At 33.8% G+C, this 20,220-nt stretch overlaps 2 protein-coding genes across 2 annotated transcripts; both read left to right on the forward strand.

Moving 5' to 3' along the window:
• Window positions 1–6,818: 6,818 nt before the first annotated feature.
• LOC127108037 (uncharacterized) lies at window positions 6,819–8,236 on the forward strand. The gene has a single exon (XM_051045415.1). It carries the CDS (start codon window positions 6,853–6,855, stop codon window positions 7,441–7,443), a length of 591 nt encoding a protein of 196 aa, XP_050901372.1. The 5' UTR covers window positions 6,819–6,852; the 3' UTR covers window positions 7,444–8,236.
• On the forward strand, window positions 7,622–11,015 carry LOC127091137 (multisite-specific tRNA:(cytosine-C(5))-methyltransferase trm4b). The gene is made up of 6 exons (XM_051029698.1): window positions 7,622–7,670; window positions 7,789–7,900; window positions 7,962–8,052; window positions 9,176–9,418; window positions 10,235–10,469; window positions 10,562–11,015. The coding sequence occupies exons 1-6, from the start codon at window positions 7,622–7,624 to the stop codon at window positions 10,762–10,764; spliced, it is 933 nt and encodes a 310-aa protein (XP_050885655.1). The 3' UTR covers window positions 10,765–11,015.
• The last annotated feature ends 9,205 nt before the right edge of the window (window positions 11,016–20,220 follow it).

Below are 20,220 nucleotides of genomic sequence, written 5' to 3' on the forward strand. Positions count from 1 at the left end.
TAACTCTTTCAAGTCTGGTTGTCTGAAACTGTACTTCTTTGTATTCCTTCTTTGTCTTTCCATGTTTGAAAATTTTGCAAATAGACCTCTTAAGTTCCTTGAAAATTTTCTCATTATTTTGATGATATGGATGCAAATGGGTGCATGAATGCATGAATGCAACAATCACACTCAAGGATCAAGCAAAGCACACCAAACAAAGGTCATGGGATGGATCATGTTATCCTTAATATCAACCATCCATTTTGGTGGATTATGGTTTACACCTTATCAACACCCAAGTTCCATTGATATTAAGGATTCATGAACGGATCAACCATGAATCAAGGGTTTGTTGTAAGTCACGAGCATGGAGTTAGGTTAAGAACCACCCAAAAGGGAGTGTACTAGGGTTTAAACCTGCCAAACATGTTCTACAAGAGGTTCCCATAGTCATCATCCCATCTTTCGGATATTATTGGAGAAACGACTACTCGTATTCCGAAAATATTCTCGAGAGAGACTCTTATGAGTGTAGTATCGCGTAACAATCGTATGAAATCTTACACTTGAACGACTTTCACACTACATCCTAAGAATAGGCCAAGATGGGCTTGGTAAACTAAGGTCCTTGACTTCTAAGGTCTATATTGGAAAGAGTAATGTCTAACCACAACTACTTGTGTGACATTATTGATCCCAACATAACCTCCACCAAGTGAATGGACTTGTAAGTCAACTTGCTAAGGAATAACTCCACACAAGTCAACAAGACTATGCCATTCTCCTATCCTAAGTGCACTCGAGTTCGGGTATAGAACTCATCTCACAAAGATCACCAAGCATACAAGGAATTAATATTCAAGCAATCCAATCATTACATACAATACAGTAATCCCAAATTGCACAAAAATATGTCACAAAAAAAAAATATACAATACAATACAACAAATATGAAAAGTAGGCAAAACCCACTAGGATTTCATGTCCCCAGCAGAGTCGCCACTTTTCTGTAGCGGGGTATTCGTTACCATTAGAGATATTGACTAAATCCAAGGTAAATCATACAAGTCGAGTCGACACCGCACTTCTATTTATCCAAAGGAATGGTTAGAAAGCGAACAAAAACCTAAAAGTTTTATCGAATCAAAAACTAGTAAAAATGTCAGAGATCTGGGTAAGGGGGTTGGTTATGCAATGGGAAGGTATTAAGCACCCAAAGCATCCTAGGTACTCCTAGGGAGCCCTTTTCACATTTGTTGCAAGGGTTGTTGTTTTTTTTTTGAAAATTTATTTGTGCAAACATGATTGAAGGGATGAGAAAAGCGTGTATGTTTATCTAATGTACTACTTACTAAAAGAAGGGTCAAAAGAAAATGACTCGCACGGATGTCGCATCCACTGCATACGTATCTCATCTGAATCTGAGAATCAGAGTCTTCGTAGCTCGGCTACCTAGGGGTTAAAGAGGAGTGTGCTTGCTAAGACATCGCGTCTTATGCCTACGTATCTCATCCGGGATGAAAATCAGAGCAAAACGTAGTTCGACCACCTATGGGGTAAGGGTTGTGTTTTGGGGTGAACGACGTTACTACGCAATCTACCGGATGCTCGACCTTTGGAGACTTACTCGCCTGTAGTAGAAGGAGATAACGTGTTCTTAGGAGAAGAAAAATCAATGAGTTTGGGGTGTTTAGGGATGCTCATGCAAAAAGGCAGTCCTAGATGAAGGAACCGCGCTACCTTAAGTGACATGCCACGAGAGGCTGTACGAAACCAAAGAAATCGGTAACATGCGGGAAAAGTAAAGGGATCGAGAGATCTACCGTACGGATAAAGATCCGAAGTACCAGCAATTCAAGAGATAAGAAACCCAGATCTCTCTCAAGCTAGCACCATCAAAGAAAGTGAGTCAGTACAGGTAATCGGAATAAACCTCCAGGTGGTATCCCACAAATAAAGTGGAACACCAGGCAAGCCATCTCTGCAAGAGTCATATGAGTCCTCACAAAACAAAACTCAACAAACAGGTTAGAGAAACAAGATAGGATAATCAAGAGTTGCCCCCAAATCAAAATGTAACCACATGAATCATGCCATTAAAATTCACAAAAAGCTCACAAAAAGCAACCAAGGGTAGGACGCCTAAACCTCTTGTCAAACACATGCATCAAAAGGGTATCAAATTCACCCATAATACCTCATACATTCAGAGCATTCAAATTAAAAGCATAAAGTAATGGGAATAAGGCAAACCTGACTGGAGAGATCGAATGAAATTGAATTGCCCGGTTGAGTTTGCAAAACAATCTGAGGGTTTATATGAGAGGGAATTGGTTCTTTGCCGATGAGTTCCCTTCAGTCTCTGGAGGTTGCTCTGAACTCTGTTAGCTCTTCTCTCACTATCTTTTTCCCTGCCAGGGTAATAGGAATAGAATTTTTTTGTTTCACTGAAACTCTGAATTTATAACCTGATTTTTGTGGACCTGTGGGCTCAAATGAGAGAGGCCCAAGTCCAAAATTTTTCTGTTATATTTTATTTATTTATTTATTTATTTATTTATTTATTTATTTTTATTTTATTTTTTTTATTTTTTCATTTTTATTTTTTTGTTTTTCGTTCTCTTTTTTTTTCGTTCCTTTTTTTTTTCTTTCGTTTTTCGTTCTTTCTTTTTTTTTTCGTTTTTCCATTTTGTTTTTTTACACGTGGGCTTCGCCTAGCGAGCATGACAGTTCAAGAAATTCCTCTGAGCGTAGGTGATTCTGGTGGCTTTTCTTGGGACTCGCTAGGCGACCCATTCTGCTCGCCTAGCGAGCATGACAGCTCATGAACAAACTTTTGCTCCTTCAAGATTAACGTTTTGACTGACGAATAGACCCCATTTGAACCTGTTGGAAGTATCTCAAGACATTCCCTTGTGTTGACTGATCATCTAAATAGAACCCAGAAAGTGTCTTGGATGATACTCAAGCTTCAAACAAAAGATGTTAGTGACACTTTTTTGTGCTTTTGGTTAGTAAACAAAAGTAAGAGAAACAATGATGTATAATTCAAGCATGCTTGGTGATCTCAAACCAATCACAAGGAGTCCCACCCAAAGGCAAGGGGAACCAAGATGCTAAAGATCCTTGAGGCAATGCAAATGCAATGTTATGATGCCATGAGGGATCTTAGGATCAAAATTGGGGTCTTACACACCTAAATAAATAATTTACTCTATCAATCACCATAAATGTTTAATGATTAGTGTGATGATAATCGTAACTTTGAAAGTTTTTCTAAAAAATTGGAAACCCACTTTCAAAGAACATCTTTTCACATCTATCTTTTGCATCTGAAATCATCTTCAACCTCTAGCAAGATTAAGATTAGTTGCTTCTCAATTCTTAGAGAATGTGAGATATATTATAGAGGAGGTTCATTCTTTCTTGATGTTTGTGAAGTTCTTGAGTTGTAGGTCAAGATTGAAATTGTGTGGTGTGTATGGAGTTTGGAAGTCCATCAAAAAATAAAATAAAAATCCTCTAGGTTACTTCGGTAGACGTGTATTGAAGTAGGGGTGTGTATCTGGAAGAGTTAAGTCGAGATCAGGTGGATCTTGCAAGATTGGTAAAGAAGACGCCATATACAACAAAAGAGGACCAAGATAAGAAGACTAACTATTTTCAGGAGTATCTTTTGTCAAGTGGATGTATAATTTCTATAAACAATTGTCATATTATTATTATTATTATTATTATTATTATAAGACTAACAAATTTCCAATGGAAACCATTGAAGAGTGGATTAAGCTCATGCGAGGATGATAGAGTTGAACCACTATATATTTTGTGTACTCTTCTTCTTCCCTCTCTCTTTAATTTTCTTCATAGTTTTGCATGCTTAGGTTTGTATTGCTTTCGTATAATAATATGTTGTTAGAATTTATCTGCTTATAGCGATTCCGCAATTAATGTTTAGCTTTGTGATAGATCTAGTAATTTGAACATTCTCTTTTGAAATTATTGTTGTATGAACTCTTGATGTTAGATTGATCATTCAATTAATCAAATTTAATTTGAGCTTTGTGTGAAAATTGAATTATGATCATTGTTGAATTTCTTGTTTAAGCAAATTCATATTTATTAGTTGTTTTGATTACATAAAATTTGAGTTAACTATAATGTCCATTTAATCGTATGTTTTATAAAAGTTTTACTATTTTTGCTTTTGTTTATTATATGCTCCCATGATATCAACAATTGGCCTCGGAGCATGTAAGATGCGCGTCTGTTTGTAAAAGTTTGAATTTATAAAAGGAAATGTTTTTTAAAATGCTTTTTAGGGGAACAGTATATTCAACCCATGGTTTGTCAAGTGTGTAAATCTCTTTCACAAATCAATAATACTTTCATTGGGTAGCATTCTAAAAAATTCATATTCTTGAGATAAAGTGGTCAATTTTATATTTTCACTTTCTTTGTGCCTTCATCTATTACTTCCAATGTGTCCCAAATTTTCTTGGTTGTTTTGAAATTTGATAGTCATAAAATTTTGTCCATTTCCAAGATAGATGTAAGTATATTTTTTGTCTTCTTATCAAACAATGCTTTCTTCTTGTCATCATTATTCCAAGAGCTTTTCATATTTGGTTGTTCTACATTATTGATGACAATTGTAGGAATGAATGGTCCATTTTCAACAACATCCCATATTTTTTCTCCTTGTGCTTCTAAGTATATTTTTCATGTGAATATTCCATAATTCATAATATTCTCCCACGAAACATGGTGGTTTGTTGTTGATGCCACCATCTGCCAAAAAAGGTTTTGCGAAAGCCATATTTATACAGATCAAGGAACAAATTACCTTAACCTTCTTTGATACCAATTGTAACTATAGAGTGCAACCTAAGAGGGGTGAATTAGATTTTATGGATTGTTCTGATTTTAAGCAATGATTCTTCCCTTTTTATTTTATTTCCCTGGAATTAAGTGTATGAACTTTGAATTAAAGTGTAGAAAAAAGAAAAAGTTCAAGAAATTAAAAGACACAAGAGATTTATTATAGTTCCCCTTTCCAACTTAAGGTTACATCTAGTCCATTCACACCTTGAAAGATTTTCCACTATGTTAGATCTTTGTACAAGTCTCACACCAAGACCTCTCTTACAATCTTCTAACTAAACACCAACATTATGGAAGACTTTCAATCTTCCTGAATCAAAGAACCTTTTACAATACAAACAAAAAATATATCACTTTCTATTTGCAAACACTTTTATATAGTACACGCACTTTCTTTACATATCAAGTCACTACACATTAGGTGATCAATTACAATAATATGATAAAAATATACTATAAGTAACAATGATTTTGAACACTTTCTAAAATTCAAAAGTTTGATCTTTCCTCTCCAATAATTAATTCACAATTATATAGAACTTAAGTTCTCAAAGGTTTGGTGAAAATTATCTATAATATATGAAAATTATGCATCAAAAATTTCTATAAAGTTTGTGATTGAACACTTGAAATTTGAATGAAAGAGGTTGTTGTAAAAACTGATGTATTTTTCCTTAAATACATCATATCACGCCTCTTGAATTTGATGCAATGATTTGGGAAGTTCAATGAACATATGAAATGAATTCGAATCACAATGATTCATATTTTTCAAATTTTCATAGGGTGTAACTTATTGCTTGAATGGTGTAATCGATTGTCACCTTTGTAACATTCAAATTTTTCATCCAGATCCATGATGCAATTGATTGTGCAAATGAAACAATTGATTGGCAACTTCAAAATTTTCAATTTTTCTAGGAAGACACAACATGCAATCGATTGCTTGAAATGTGAAATTGATTGCACTATTAAAAAACTTGAAATTTGGCCTTTTAAAAGTTGTGGAGTGAATGTCATTTATACATTAATGTTGGGAAAACTTTATAAGGGATTAGATGAGAGATTTTTTTAGCATCTAAAGTTGATACAAAGATGAATTGACATTGTACCTTATCTCATAATCAAACTCTTTTTATTTCCATAACATCCATAAGCTTATGCAATCTTGATTCTTGATTTCAGTATTTTTCTTCTTTAATATGAATTTGTCTTCACCAAAATTAAACTAAGATAGATGATGAATATCTTCTTCACAAGTTTCAAAATCAAAAAACATTTTGAGCATAAGTGATATACATTTGAATTGTAATATTCATAAGAATCGACAATTAAAGTTTGAATGTGATCATTGTATAGCCAACATAAGTTCTTCATTTCTCAACAAAAATAGTGTGACTTATTTCACCATAATGTTTGGTGAATATCATCATAGTGTTTGGTGATTAGGAAAAAGGTTCTTTGATTCGAGGTGATTCAAATCCCACTATAGAGTTTTATGTTTGTTATATAAACAAAAGAGTTGTGTGCTTTCTTAGTTGTTTGATAGGTATTTCTTTAGAGTGCTTGGTTGTAAAGTGTATTTGATCATAATGGAAAATCTTCTTAGGGAAAAGGGGGACTAGATGTACCCTTAATTTGGTAAGGATAACTAGTATAAATCCTTGTATTTTATTTACTTTATGCACTTTAAATTTTGCATTTTACCTTCTTCATAAGTAATATTCATATCATCACTTACACTACGCCAAAAAGGTTTTTTAACAGCGCATCTTAGACAGCGCTTTTAAAAGAAAGCGCTGTCTAAGGTTAAAATAAAAATAAAACACGGAAAATGTTCTAAAAATTTAATGAAAGCGCTGTCTAAGGGGGGGTCTTAGACAACGCTTTTAGAAAGCGCTGTTTAAACTGATTTTAATTTTTAACGATGTAAGAGAAAAGTAGCAGAAGAAAATAACACCAGTTTAGTCAGCGAGTGACTGAGTGATGAGCATGAAGATGAAAATGGAGGAGCAAGAAAATCTAAACCTAATCCCCCCAACAGCAACCCTAGAAATAGACAAAGACCTCACTCTCCTACCACGCATCAAACTCAACCTCACCGTACACCCTTCCACACCTTCATCCTCCATAACAAACCAAATCGACGAATGGAAAACCAAACGAGCCTTACTCGATTTTCTCCAAACCTCTCATTCTCTTCCCTTTCCTCTCCCCGAAGAAGATCTTCAATTCAAACGCTTCAACAAAGACCTCAAAAAGCGTAAACGCGAAGATCCCGTCGTTTACGGTACACTCCACATCTGGGACCTGTCGTTTTTGAGTGAGAAGAATGAAAACGACGTTGTGAAATGGAGGAATGGTCTTCGGAATGTCAATCGGAGTTCCAGGCGCGAACCGGATACGGTTGTTGTTAGTGGTGTGCCGTCGCGGTGGTTCGCGGAGACTAGGGTTTCTTCTAAACCTTCTATGCTTGTTACTCATACCATTTTTTCAAAGTTTGGCAAGATAAGGTTTGTTTTGAATACAATTTATAGCTTTTATGTGCTTATTTTGGGATATCATGGGGGTATTTGATCTATGTTGCTGATTCCACCTTAATGTAAACGACCTTTGTTGTTATCGTAAGATTTTGTTGTAGAATGTTCAAATTTAAGTGTCAATTGGCTTCTGCTACCATTTCATAATATATGCAAATTGTTGATCTTATGTCACAAAAATTATTCCCTCTTTTGCAGCTTACTACCGTGGAGCCATGGGTATTTTGCTTGTATATGACGTTACTGACGAATCTTCTTTTAACAGTAATTTTCTCTTCCTCACACTCTCGTGTTGCATGCTATTCCTCTTTCATCATTTCCACTCCTTAAATCCGGATTTACTTAAATCTTAATGTCTTAGTAGAACACCCATTATATTCAGCCAATTCAATTATTCAACAGTTCAATTGGACAATTTGGCTTGCAATGTGTTTTAAGTTCTTTTACATGACAATACAACTTATTTTACTGTGTCCAGATCATGTGCTTCAAATGTATTTTTATTTCTTTTCTACATGGCAAATAGTCTTATATCATCTTGTGTCCATATATCAGGAATTGGATTCGTAACATTGAGCAGCATGCTTCTGACAATGTTAACAAGATACTGGTAGGCAACAAAGCTGATATGGATGAAAGCAAACGGGTATGTCATCTATCATCCTTACTTATACTCTTGCCAATCGCGCCTTTCTTGAAACCAAGAAGGCTCAAAGCAGGAACCACAGACTGCACCTGGCTTATGGTCATGGTGTTTGTTGTTAACAACTATGGTATTCCTAAATTTCTGAATATGTGTGAATATAGATCAAACCTATGTTGTTGTGACATCCACATCTTCATTCTTTAGTTTAACTGTTTATCCAAATAGGCATTAATTTGCTTAGTTAGTATGTTTGAACTTGTTAATAGCTAGTTAGTTAATTCTTTAATAAGCTTTATATATCGATGTTTTTGAACGGGTGAGATCTTTGGGTCATGGTTTTGAATAGCTTGAGCTTAGGTGAAAGTGTGATTGATCCGGTCAAATAGCCGAAGTGTAAACAATGCAGTTCACAATTCTACTGGTTGAATGGCTCGCGGTTTAGTCTTTGAAACATTGCGAGCTTCTTGTATGCATCTTTTCATAGCTTTTGTGTGCTTATAAATTTAAAATTCTTCACTTATGATGAGTTTCAAATGGCTAGATGTATGACTTTATCAAATAGGTCATGCCAGGTTTGTAGTATGTAATGTATGGTTGGTTTTTATTTTTTGATTGATGGCTCTTGATGACTTACATTTGATTGCCTGTTCTGTGTTTACCTAGGACTGAGGTGCACGTGTAATGATTATTGTGGCCAGTTATGAAATAGGAAATTCTTGGTTAAAAACTCAATATTTGGAATAGTTAATCTTCTATTTCCATAAAAATAACCTATCTGTACTAACTTCAAACAGAATGTGTGTGGATGCTGTGTGTTTTGTTCAACACATGCAACTGGTTGTTTGTGGTTGTGCTGTGCCCCAGCAGTGTTTTTGTTATTCTTCTGAGCAGTAGCTATTTTGCTGTTGCCACTCCCCTTGGCTGTTCTGTGGTTTTTGACGGTTCTGTTATTGAATTTCTGTTCAGTTCTGCTTAATCTTTTCAATATTGATGCATTATGTAATTTTGCTTTTTTCATGCATGCTATTTTGATAGGATTTTTCAATCTGTATCCTAATGTCATAATACTCTATCATTTGAGACTTACATAATCAAGACTGACAACACATACTACTCTTAGCAGGGCCAATGGAGAGGTGTTGACCCTGTCGTCTTTTTTAAAGATGACACAATTATTAATAGTATAAGGGACTTTTATGGGATTGATGAGGGTTTTCCATTCAATGGCCACCTTATTACACGAAACAGTGATACCAGTCACGTGAAAAGAATTTACTATGTCTCCAAGTTTGTCAAGGATATTCTTGAGTTGAACTTTTCAGCTGGGCAGCAACTGAAAATAACCTCAGTTGGCATGAAGATGTTTGTAAGTATACTTTATTCTCAATTTAGAGATATTGCTGGTCTTGTTAGAATTTTTATATTACATGATTGTCTTATTTTATTTGTCATCCATTTTTCGGGTTTAAATAAATACTACCTCCGTTCTTCTATATAAGAGACAACTCGTTTTTTAGATTCATTGAATATCAAATGTATTTGGTCGGTTATAAAGGGCCAGAGGTCGTAATAATTTGTGGGTAATCTCACCATTAGAAGGCCTAAATACATTGGTTGGTAGATATGGTGTTGGCGCTGGGTTTGGGAGGCATTCTGTCAGAGTTTGAGTTTAAATAATGAAAGGGAAATGTATAAATTTTTTAAAAACATTCAAGTCAATGTTAATTATACCTTGTATCTTCTATTAGAGTTAGAAACTAGTATTTCATATCATAGATCATTTAATGAATTTCAGCACTTGTTTTTTTGGCTCAAATTGTTTATAGTTTTATTGGATATGAATTATATAGTCAAGCTTTCATATCTCATTTTGACATATATTCTGTAAGGATTATATGGTGATATAATAGTTTATGTATTTAAAACTGCTTTACCAACCTGATTTTTCTATGCGTCATTCTAGCATAGTACAAATAGCATGCACGCCACAAGGAATTGTCACAATCTACACTGTTGAATAAATCTATTAGTATTTGAATGACATGGCCTTGTAGTTTGTAAACTTGTCCTTGTAATGGAAGTGGTTTTCTGGTCAAGGAGTCAGTCTTTGACCGATTGAGATATAAGTCTCAGTTTGTTTTTACTAGTACTTGTGAATAACTGTTCTTGCCTTATCTTATAGGAAAGACAAACAGCACGAGAAGGTACCGATGCACCATGTGCTTTCAGGATATCATCTAAAGGATTGCCCCTTATTCTCCCATACATAACAAAGCAAATTATACAGGCTTCTCCCGTGGACTTCAAGCATCTTCTGCAAGACAAAGATGTAAAATTTACAGATTTTGCTGATGCCGAGTTTGGTAAAAAGGCAGAAAATCTATTGCCAGGCTGTTGCGTGATAGTTCTGGGTAAAGGTATGTATAATCCCAGGTGATGCTCTAGAAAAGTTTAAACTATCCCGTTGACATCGATATATCTGATTACTGGCATTTTTCCTTTTCTGCAGAGAACACAGTTACTAAAGAGTCCCTCAAAGTTGATGAGTCAACAATAGCCATCGGATGCTGGAGGGGTAGGGCAAGGTTGTCAGTGATGGTTACTGCAATGGACTGCCAAGAATTGCTTGAAAGGCTTTTAATACGTCTAGACACAGAAAAGGGCTCTTCTGGGCATGTCGGAGGTGAAGCCTGTACAGAAGTTGAACAATAAAGACCATGATGTTAAAGCTACTGACAGTTAGAGGACTCCTCAACTGATATTTAATACTCTGTTGTAACAGATATTTATTCACTCATGAAATGATGATTTTTTCCTTCACTCATGAACTTTCAATTATAAGTTTTTGTTATTAGTTTCTTAGACCTTGGTTCATTTTTGTACTAGTACTCATAATCTAAAGCTTGAAAAGTTTGCCTAAATTGTTTGAGAAACACTCTACAGTTGAGAGGTTCAGCATGAAAGATGAGTCTAATTCTACCATGCATCCAGCTTATCAGTGCCATACAACTTTCAAATTTTGGCAAAAGAAAGCTACAAATTCAAGGCCAATGGAGAGGTGTTGACCCTGTCCATTGGCATATATAAAATGTGATAATTGTCTGTCAAAATCTGGTTGAAAACAGGTAGAAATTCTGGTTTATAAACCTGGAAAAAATGTGGTTTAAAACAAAAGCTTCAAAAATTTTCGTATACCTTAGACAGCGCTTTTGTAAAAAGCGTTGTCTAAGGGGGGGATTAGAAAGCGCTTTAGGCAAAAGTGCTGTCTAAGGGGGGGGGGGCTTAGACAGCGCTTTTTGAAAAGCGCTGTCTAAGGTATACCTAAAAAAAATTAAAATAGGAGGGTCTTATAAAGCGCTTTTGGCCAAAGCGCTGTCTAAAGGGGGGGCTTAGACAGCGCTTTTAAGATTTAAAAAAGCGCTGTCTAAACCTTTAGCAGCGGAGGTTTAGACAGCGCTTTAAAGCGCTGTCTAAGGCTAAAAAAAGCGCTGTCTAAGGTCTTGTTTGTTGTAGTGTTAGCATAAAAACGAGAAAAAATAAATAATTATAATTCATCCCCCTCCTCTCTCTTTGGTTCCATCTCATAATTACATGTGTATGAACAATGAAAGCTAAGCATATAGGTAAGCTATACATGTATCTTTATAAAATGAGGCAACATATAAAGGTATTCTAGCTACAACTATACAATTCAACATAATTGTATAAAATAGATAAGCTAATTAAGTTCCTACTATATGTTGACTTCTTGCTGACCATTTACAAAGATACAATTGACTATGCTATCATCAAACGTCATAAGGAAATTTTATTACCAGGATATGTACTTTACATTATATAATACAAATGTTTTTTTTAATATAAAGGTTTTCTAGTTACAACTATAAGTATTGTGGATATGATATGACTTTCTATGCTAATAATTTTATTGAAATATAAACAAGATTACAAATGAAGTATGATTCCTTTTGAATCATAGTGACTAATACACATTTTTTATATGCTAAATTGTGTAAGGTAAGCATGAGTAAATATAAAAAAATGTTACAACTTGTTGGTGGTATAGTATAAGTGTCCCAGATTTTGAGGTTTGGTAAGTGAGTAGCGATGTTAGGTGGGGAGTGATAGGATACACATAAGCTTACCACATATACTTAATTTTAAAATGTATTAACAATTTAAATATCCTACATGTTTTTACAATTATTTGTAAAAAGTTAGACAACTCTTTTACATAAAAACCTATTATACTTTACTTTCTAAGAGTGGTGTTGACTATTCAATATATGAATTAAATTATTAGTTTATATTCAACATGTTCAAATATGCTTAAATGAACCTAATTATTTATTTTTATTGTAGTCCAACTTATATCTTCTACTTCAAAAAATATTTTTTTATTTTAGATATTTCATCAAAACTATAATAATGTGTAACTTTAGTATGTGAATATGAACAAGAAGATAATATTATTTACAAATAATTTTTTTTAAGTTAATAGAATAGAAAATTGAAATTATACAATTTCGTTAATACACAAATATAAAATAAGGATGATTTTCAAAGTATTATATTGTGTATAATAATTTATAATAGAAGATGGTTTCTCGTATCTGTAACCCTAAATATCAAAACAATCTTTCCATGAATTTAATAATTGTGTTTGATAGTTTAAATTCAAATATCTTCGATTTATATACATAAACATCGGTGTTGATATCATTTTGAAATATAATCAATACTTAAATAACTTTTAATATAATATTATAAATTGAAATAGTTTCAAATTATATAACTTGATAATCATTGACCAAACATTACTTGAATGATCTTTTCATTTTGTTTAAATAACAATTTAGTTAGTATCAAGTCTAAATTTTTTTACATCTTTAGCAATTTTGAAATATGTAGTGATGGACTACAAGAAACTGTAAGTTATATTTGATGGTTGAGTTAATTTGATTTGAGATGATTAATTTTTACTGACTATCATCGTTAAATTGATGCATTGTCATATAGAAATAAATATTTATTTTTGTTATAGATGTTTAAAATTTGATGAATGTCACACAAAAGCAATTTAATTAGATTTTCTAGATAATTATTATTTTGTACTATCATGTTAAATAAATTTGGAATATTTAGTGCATGTATCTCTCTATATTTATATGTTATGATATTTGATTCATTATATTTGTAGAAATAAATTATAAATTCTTCCTGCTAATAAAAAATTATGAACTATTAATTATGTTTTAAACTAGTTTACTTTTAAAAAAAAGTAATTCATGCACACAAAAAAAGGAAAAAAAAAAACTATATGATGTACTATATAATAGTAAAAGCAAATATTAAAATAGTTGAGAGTGATTTATTGTGTTTTTGACCCGGTTTCTTTTCAATGAACATGTCACATTTGTGTTGTTATTATGGTAAATGAAAATTGTTAAGTAAATAAATAAATAAATTGATTTAAAAAAAATTATAATATATAAGTATATGATAAAAAAATTATATATATAAAAACTTCGTAAAAAAAACTTATAATTATGTGAACAAATTATGTTTTAGAAGTAAAAAACTGTTATTTATGTTCTTAGAAGGAAAAAACTTTGATACTTTCTTGAAAGTCGTGTTAAGGAGATATAATAATATTGTTTTAAACTTTGTTTAATATATATTTTTTATTAGTTAGTCATATAATAATCAAAATGTAATAAATGAAAAGTAAAGTGATTTTAAAATATTAAATAAAATTATGAATAAGTTAAATTTTTTCTACAATTATAATTATAAATAGAAAAATTGGACAAAGATATACAAAGAAAATCAAGCATAATAAGAAATTGGTAAAAAAACAAATTAATACAACAGGGAGGAGGAGTAATTTTCACCGTCTCACTTTTTTGACACAATAAATATAAAGTATTTTTCATTTAAATAACACTATTCTCTTCCATTATTTCCTTTATATTTTTTTATCTAAATCCTCTCACAATCTTATATACTCTCCTATGATACACGTATTTGATGAGAAAAATAATTATGAGTCATTCTTTTTCAATTAATTTAGTTCCAACAACTTCCCTTTTCCTTTCTTTTTATGATGACACACGTATTTGATGAGAAAAATAATCATGTATAAAATTAGTTTTTTAAAAATTTCATGAAGTGCATGATAATGCATCTATTTTAATAGAATTTTTCTCCCTAGTTTTAATATAATGGTATTATAATGTATTTGTACAAAAAAAAGGACTAACATAGCTCAATTGAGTTTCGTAAGGGATTAAATGTAAATTTTTTGTTCTCTGAGATTAATTTGAGCTTTGTAGTTTTTGTGAGATACCAAAATAGTGTTGAGAAAATAATATAATTCAAATCATTGCAACACGTTGTAGAAAATATGCAACATGTTACATCCTACTATGCAGTGCTTATTTGTCAAACAGAATCATAATGTATCCGGTTGAGAGTTTACGTCAACAAGTTACATTTGTTACATTTCCTTTAAATTTTAGGACAATAGCTAAATAAAACTGATTGCAGTTTTATGTCAACGAGCTAAATCTGTTAGTTTTTCAGTTTTTTTTGTTTGATAATTGTACATCGTCTTATGTAGTTGTATATATACCCTTTGGGTATATCATTAATGAATAGTTTATCATTTCACCCTAAATTCTCTCTCTCTCTCTCTCTCTCTCTCTCTCTCCACACTAATTTTTCACTGATCTTGTGATTGATTGTTCCAACATTTGACATTAAGAGTCTGGTTCGACCCATCAAACACCTAGTGTGCAAAAATGCTTTATGTTTCCAATGAATAAAACCCTGCAAATCTCCAAATTCTCAATGCGAAGAATTACGAAAAGTGGTGCAAACAGATGAAACTTTTGTTTAGCAATCAAGATGTTCTTTAAGTGATTAAGAACGGTGTTACTCCACTTGTAGAAGGTGAAACATATGCACAATAGGCTACGCATAAGGAACTGAAGAAGAAGGACTACAAGGCATTATTTTTTATCCATCAATATGTTGATGCAGATAACTTTGAAAAGGTTGGTGATTGCACAACCTCAAGGAAAGCGTGGGAAATATTGGAGAAAATGTATGCAGGAGTTGGCAAGGAAAAGGTGATTCAAATGGAAGAAAAGGAAACAATTTGCAAATTCACAACGAGAATCGCAAGATTGGTGAACCAAGTGAAGGCGTATGGAGAAACAATCACATAGCAGTATGTTATCACGAAAATCTTGCGTTCTTTGACACCAAGATTTGAAAATGTAATGGTTACAATTGAGGAATCGAAGGATCTTGCGACGATGAGTAAAGAGAAGCTACGATGCTCTCTTAAAGCGTATGAGCAGAGAATGGAGGAAAGGAATGTTGATAAGACAAATGCGGAGATCGCTTAGCAAGCATATTTCAACGAGAGAGACAAAAAGGCGAAGGGAAAGTGGCCCCTCGAACAAAGGTAGATGGAACTTTCAGAATTTTGGTGGAAGATAATCTCTAAATTCCAAGAAATCAACATTCCAAAAGGGTGAAAACTGTGGCAATATGGTTGGTGGTTCAAACAACTTTAGAGGTGGAAATGTTAGAGGAAGAGTGTCGCAACGCGAAAAAAACAACCGGCGGAAAAAAACAGAAGAGCCGCCACCATTCGTTATTTATCCCAAAGGAGGGAAAGGAAACAATCGAAGAAAACCTGAAGAGAGGAAAAGACAAGGTCTCGCAACCAAATCTAGGGTTCGGGAGTCGATTATACGAAGGGAAGGTATTAGCACCCCTACGCATCCGTAGTACTCTACGGTATCCACTCTTGTTGTTCTAGTCTAAAGGGTGTAGGTATATCTAAGGTACTATCTGCTAAAAGAAAATGTCAAAAGAAAATGACTCGCAAGGATATCGCATCCACTGCCTACGTATCTCTCCTGAGTATGAGAATCAGAGTCTTTGTAGCTCGGCTACCTATGGGCGAAAGAGAAGTGTGCTCGATAAGACATCGTGTCTTATGCCTACGTATCTCATCTGGAATGAGAATCAGAGCAAAACGTAGTTCAGCTAACTACGGGAACAAGGGTCTCGATTGCAACTAGGGCAAGAGAAAGGGAAGGTCTCGATCGCAACGAGGGCGAGAGAAAAGAATCGCAGCAAGGGCGAAAGCAAGCAAGGATTAGTTGTTAGTCGTCAGTCAAACTCGGCAAGACATCGCGTCTCGTGCCTACGTATCTCATCTGAACATGAGAATCAGAGTTGTCGTAGTTCAGCTAACTAGGGGTTAAAGATTTCCATCTGAACATGGACTTACAAAAGAGGACACCAGTTGTGTCAAAGGAAAGTGGGCAATGTGTTCAACGTATTAGCAGTAGGTGTCGCAGCTCGCTGAATCGAGTCTTAGGCAGTTACCTCTTTGCAATAGAATGGACTGACATGCCACAGGATCGGAGACGCACGGAAGGTCTAAAAATGGGGAAGCTCTGTCCTAGAGTTGTCATGCAATATGGACCTATGTGTTAGGATTTACAGAGGGGAACATCTACCTAATGTTAGCATGCAAAGAATAAGGGAATTCTACCTATGTTATCATACAAAGGGTTCTACCTAATGGGTGCTACCTAAACGGAACAAGAGTCGAAGGATGGAGCAAGGAGAGGAGCCACGGATAAGGGTAGATGGTGATGCCTGAGGCGATCGACTTACAGGTAGATGGCGATGCCTGAGGCGAACGACTTACAAGAGGATGGATGAATGCGTGCTGGTTCTGTTAAGTTTTGAAAATGATTACTCGACGTTGGATCGAGCTTTTGATCTTGTTTTGAAATGATTATCGGATGTTCGTTTTAATTCTTGTATTAATAGATGAATAAATAATGAAAGAATAAATATTATACACTTTATGGGATAGGGGTACATTTGTTACGAATGGGGATGATTCATGGCAATCATACAATAAGAATATATGCCTCAATCATCATACAAGTAGGCAACAATTATCAATCAAATCAGATAAGTAAACAGGTATATAATCAAATCAAAGAATCAAATAATGAAATAATGGAGCATTAAACAAGTTATGGGAAGTATGAACATGTTAAACGATCAAGCAATAGTGAGCATGGATGAAAGAAACAAGTATAACAGATAACAGATGAATCAGACAGATGAAAAGATGCACAAAAAGGGTCCACTGAAATAATTAAATCAAGAAATGAGGTAAGGATCAGATAAAATCAAGATAAAAGGCCTCTAATACATGGCCTATGAGATGAACAAGGGAGGATCAAAAGATCTCTTCAATTGCCATAAGCAGTCCCTAAATCAAACATTGATCATAAAGAAATCAACTGAAAATTCGAGCCAACTTAATAAATATCAAATAAATAGCAAATTAATCAGGAAAATTATGAAAAATTAAACTAATTAAGATAGGGTCAGGACATCATCATCCCCCAAAAAGATTTTTAAAATAATGAAAATTAGTACATGAATTAATTGAAATAAAACAGAAGTCAAACCAAAAGTCAATCAACAAAATTAGGTTAAAATTAAATCAAAAATAAATTGAAAATGTGAAATAAAAATCTACGAAAAAGTCAGGTTGACCATGGGGCAGTGGTCAACCTTCATCTTAAAAATCAGAAGCTAAAAATAATTTTAAGTTATAAAAATAAAATCAAGAATCAAATGTATGCTAAAATGGACCACTTAGAATGAATAATTAAAATAAAATATTAATACTAAATAAATGCGAAACTAAAAATTAAATAAAATTAAATAAGGCATCAAGAAATATGGAAAATATTTTTGAATATTTTTATGAACAAAGAAACATTTTAAATTAATTAAAATCAAAACAGAAATAAATTGGGAATTAAAAAAGAAAATGAAAAGGGAAGTGTATTAGTGCTGATGGGCCATAAGCGAGGGGTGTAAAAAACAATCAGTGAAGGCCCATGATCCAAACTACCATTAAATCAGGGCGTGACAGATTAAATGAACATTTTAATTAAAAAAGCCATGTGAACATGTATCAACCGGTCACTTTTACTTAAGTCACTAAAAGACAAAACAGAACGGATGGACGAGATTAAAACGGATGTGCTGGATCCAATGGCTCTCAAGATGACACACAATCATCTTCTTCCTTGAGCCAAACCCTAGCCATAATCATGCAAAAACGCAGGCAATGCAACACGTTTTTCTCAACTTCAACACCAAAATACGAACACTATAGTGCATCAAAAAACATGAAACAAAGCCCTGATCTCAAGTACAAAATGTGATGATTAACGTGGTAACTTGTTTTAGGTGAAATGGTAGATTATTCATGGAGAAAAGTTAACAATAAAGTTTCAATATGAACATGGACATGAGCAAAAATCAACAACACAAATCAACACCATGAACATTGCCTCGTACTGAGGGCTTCAGAAATAAGCATAAGTACATGATTAGCATTGAAACAAGCATGATAATGAGCATAGATGTATCATTAAATGGATATGGAAATGGAGCAAAAGAGTTACCTAGTGGAAGTCTAGTCCACTGCTTCTTGACTGTGGAGAGACTAGAAGAAAATGATGCTTCCTTGGTGCTTCAAGAGCTTCACCTTGAGACCTTTGCTGAGAAATACAAACTGACTTCTAATGAACCTTGCCCTTTCTTGCTCGAAAATTCACTGCCTCCTTTCATGCTTAGGGTTTCTAGCTTTAAGTATTGTGGGTCAAACTCCTTAATGGGCTCTGAAATAATGTTTATCCATGAGCAAATGATGCAAGTTGGTGAGATGTATGAGAAATAGGAAAGAAGGCACGTGAGATGTTGTTTCTTATTTTGGCAAAACTTTGGGTGAATGGAAATATGATGCATGGCCAAATAAGGAAAGAAAACATTGGTTGTGGAGGTGCATTTGTGCAGCATGGCTTGGTTTGACAACAAGCAAGAAACCAACTCAAGGTGGTGACTTTGTGGCAACATAACTTGATGAGCAAATCACCAATTGAGGAGATAATGCAAACAGTAGAGAGATATCATGGAGTATGGCATGTTTCATGTTGAGAATGGGTGGAAATAATGAATGGAAGAGGATGAAAAAGGGACATCAAGTTCATTTCACACCATTGCAGGATTGGTTGGGCAAGTTAGGCATAAATGTTGGGCACAAAAATCAGGTCCAAGTGATCACTTTAAAGGTTAATATCTTGCAAATGAAACATCCTATGAATCTCATTCCAAAGGCATATGAAAGATGGCATATTGGAGAGTATCTTTGATGTTCAAATTTAAAATAAATGGTTAGTATAAGTAACCTAAAAATAGGCCTAAAGTTGAGCAAAACTGAAAGAATGCAAGGCTGGCTAAGGTAACTTGAAATCTGGCTAGAAATTTCAAATCATGGTACCAACTTTAAGTGAGTGCATCTCTCAAACCATGGATCCAAATGAGATGAATCCAAAGGGAGGTGAAAGAGGACATGACAAGGTATAATTGTTGTGAAGAAAATATTTTCAATTGGTTCCTTGAAGTGCAAGAAAACAGGCCAAAACGTTTTGATAAAATTTAAAGATTTTTAGACTTAGAAATTTTTCTAAGTGTCCTAAAAATATGCCCTGCTTTAACTAAGCATAACTTTCTCAATTTTGATCCAAATGGAGCAAACTTTATATTTTTAGAACGCTTGGAACAAGATGAACAACTTTCATGTTGGAGAAATTTTCAAATGAAGCTTTCATCTTGATGGAAAATGGGCTTAAAGTGAGTGCAAAATCATAAAAACTTGCCCAAAATGGAAAGTCAACCATTTCCAAATTAAGTAATTTTCCAATTCCTGATTAAATGATGAATCCATTATCCAACCTTGATCAAATTTCACATGTAGGCTCCCCTAGTCATGAATTTTGAGATTCCACTCTCAAAAAGTTAGGAGTTAACTTTTCTGGCCCCACAATTGACCTTTCCCAAACTGTCTGATTCCCGATTCCAGTGATCAATTGAAGCACTTCTGGCTCAAATTAAAAACTGATTTTTTTGTATGTAGACCCTTGTGGACATATGGGGGGCCATGGAAAAGAGTTCCACCCAAAGAATCAGAAATAAACTGATTTTATACCAAACCCTAATTTTAGGGCAAAATTGATCGGGAACTGATTGCACTGCTTGCCAATG

Source organism: Lathyrus oleraceus, chromosome 1, assembly GCF_024323335.1.
Source record: "Lathyrus oleraceus cultivar Zhongwan6 chromosome 1, CAAS_Psat_ZW6_1.0, whole genome shotgun sequence".
In the NCBI taxonomy this organism is placed as follows: domain Eukaryota; kingdom Viridiplantae; phylum Streptophyta; class Magnoliopsida; order Fabales; family Fabaceae; genus Lathyrus; species Lathyrus oleraceus.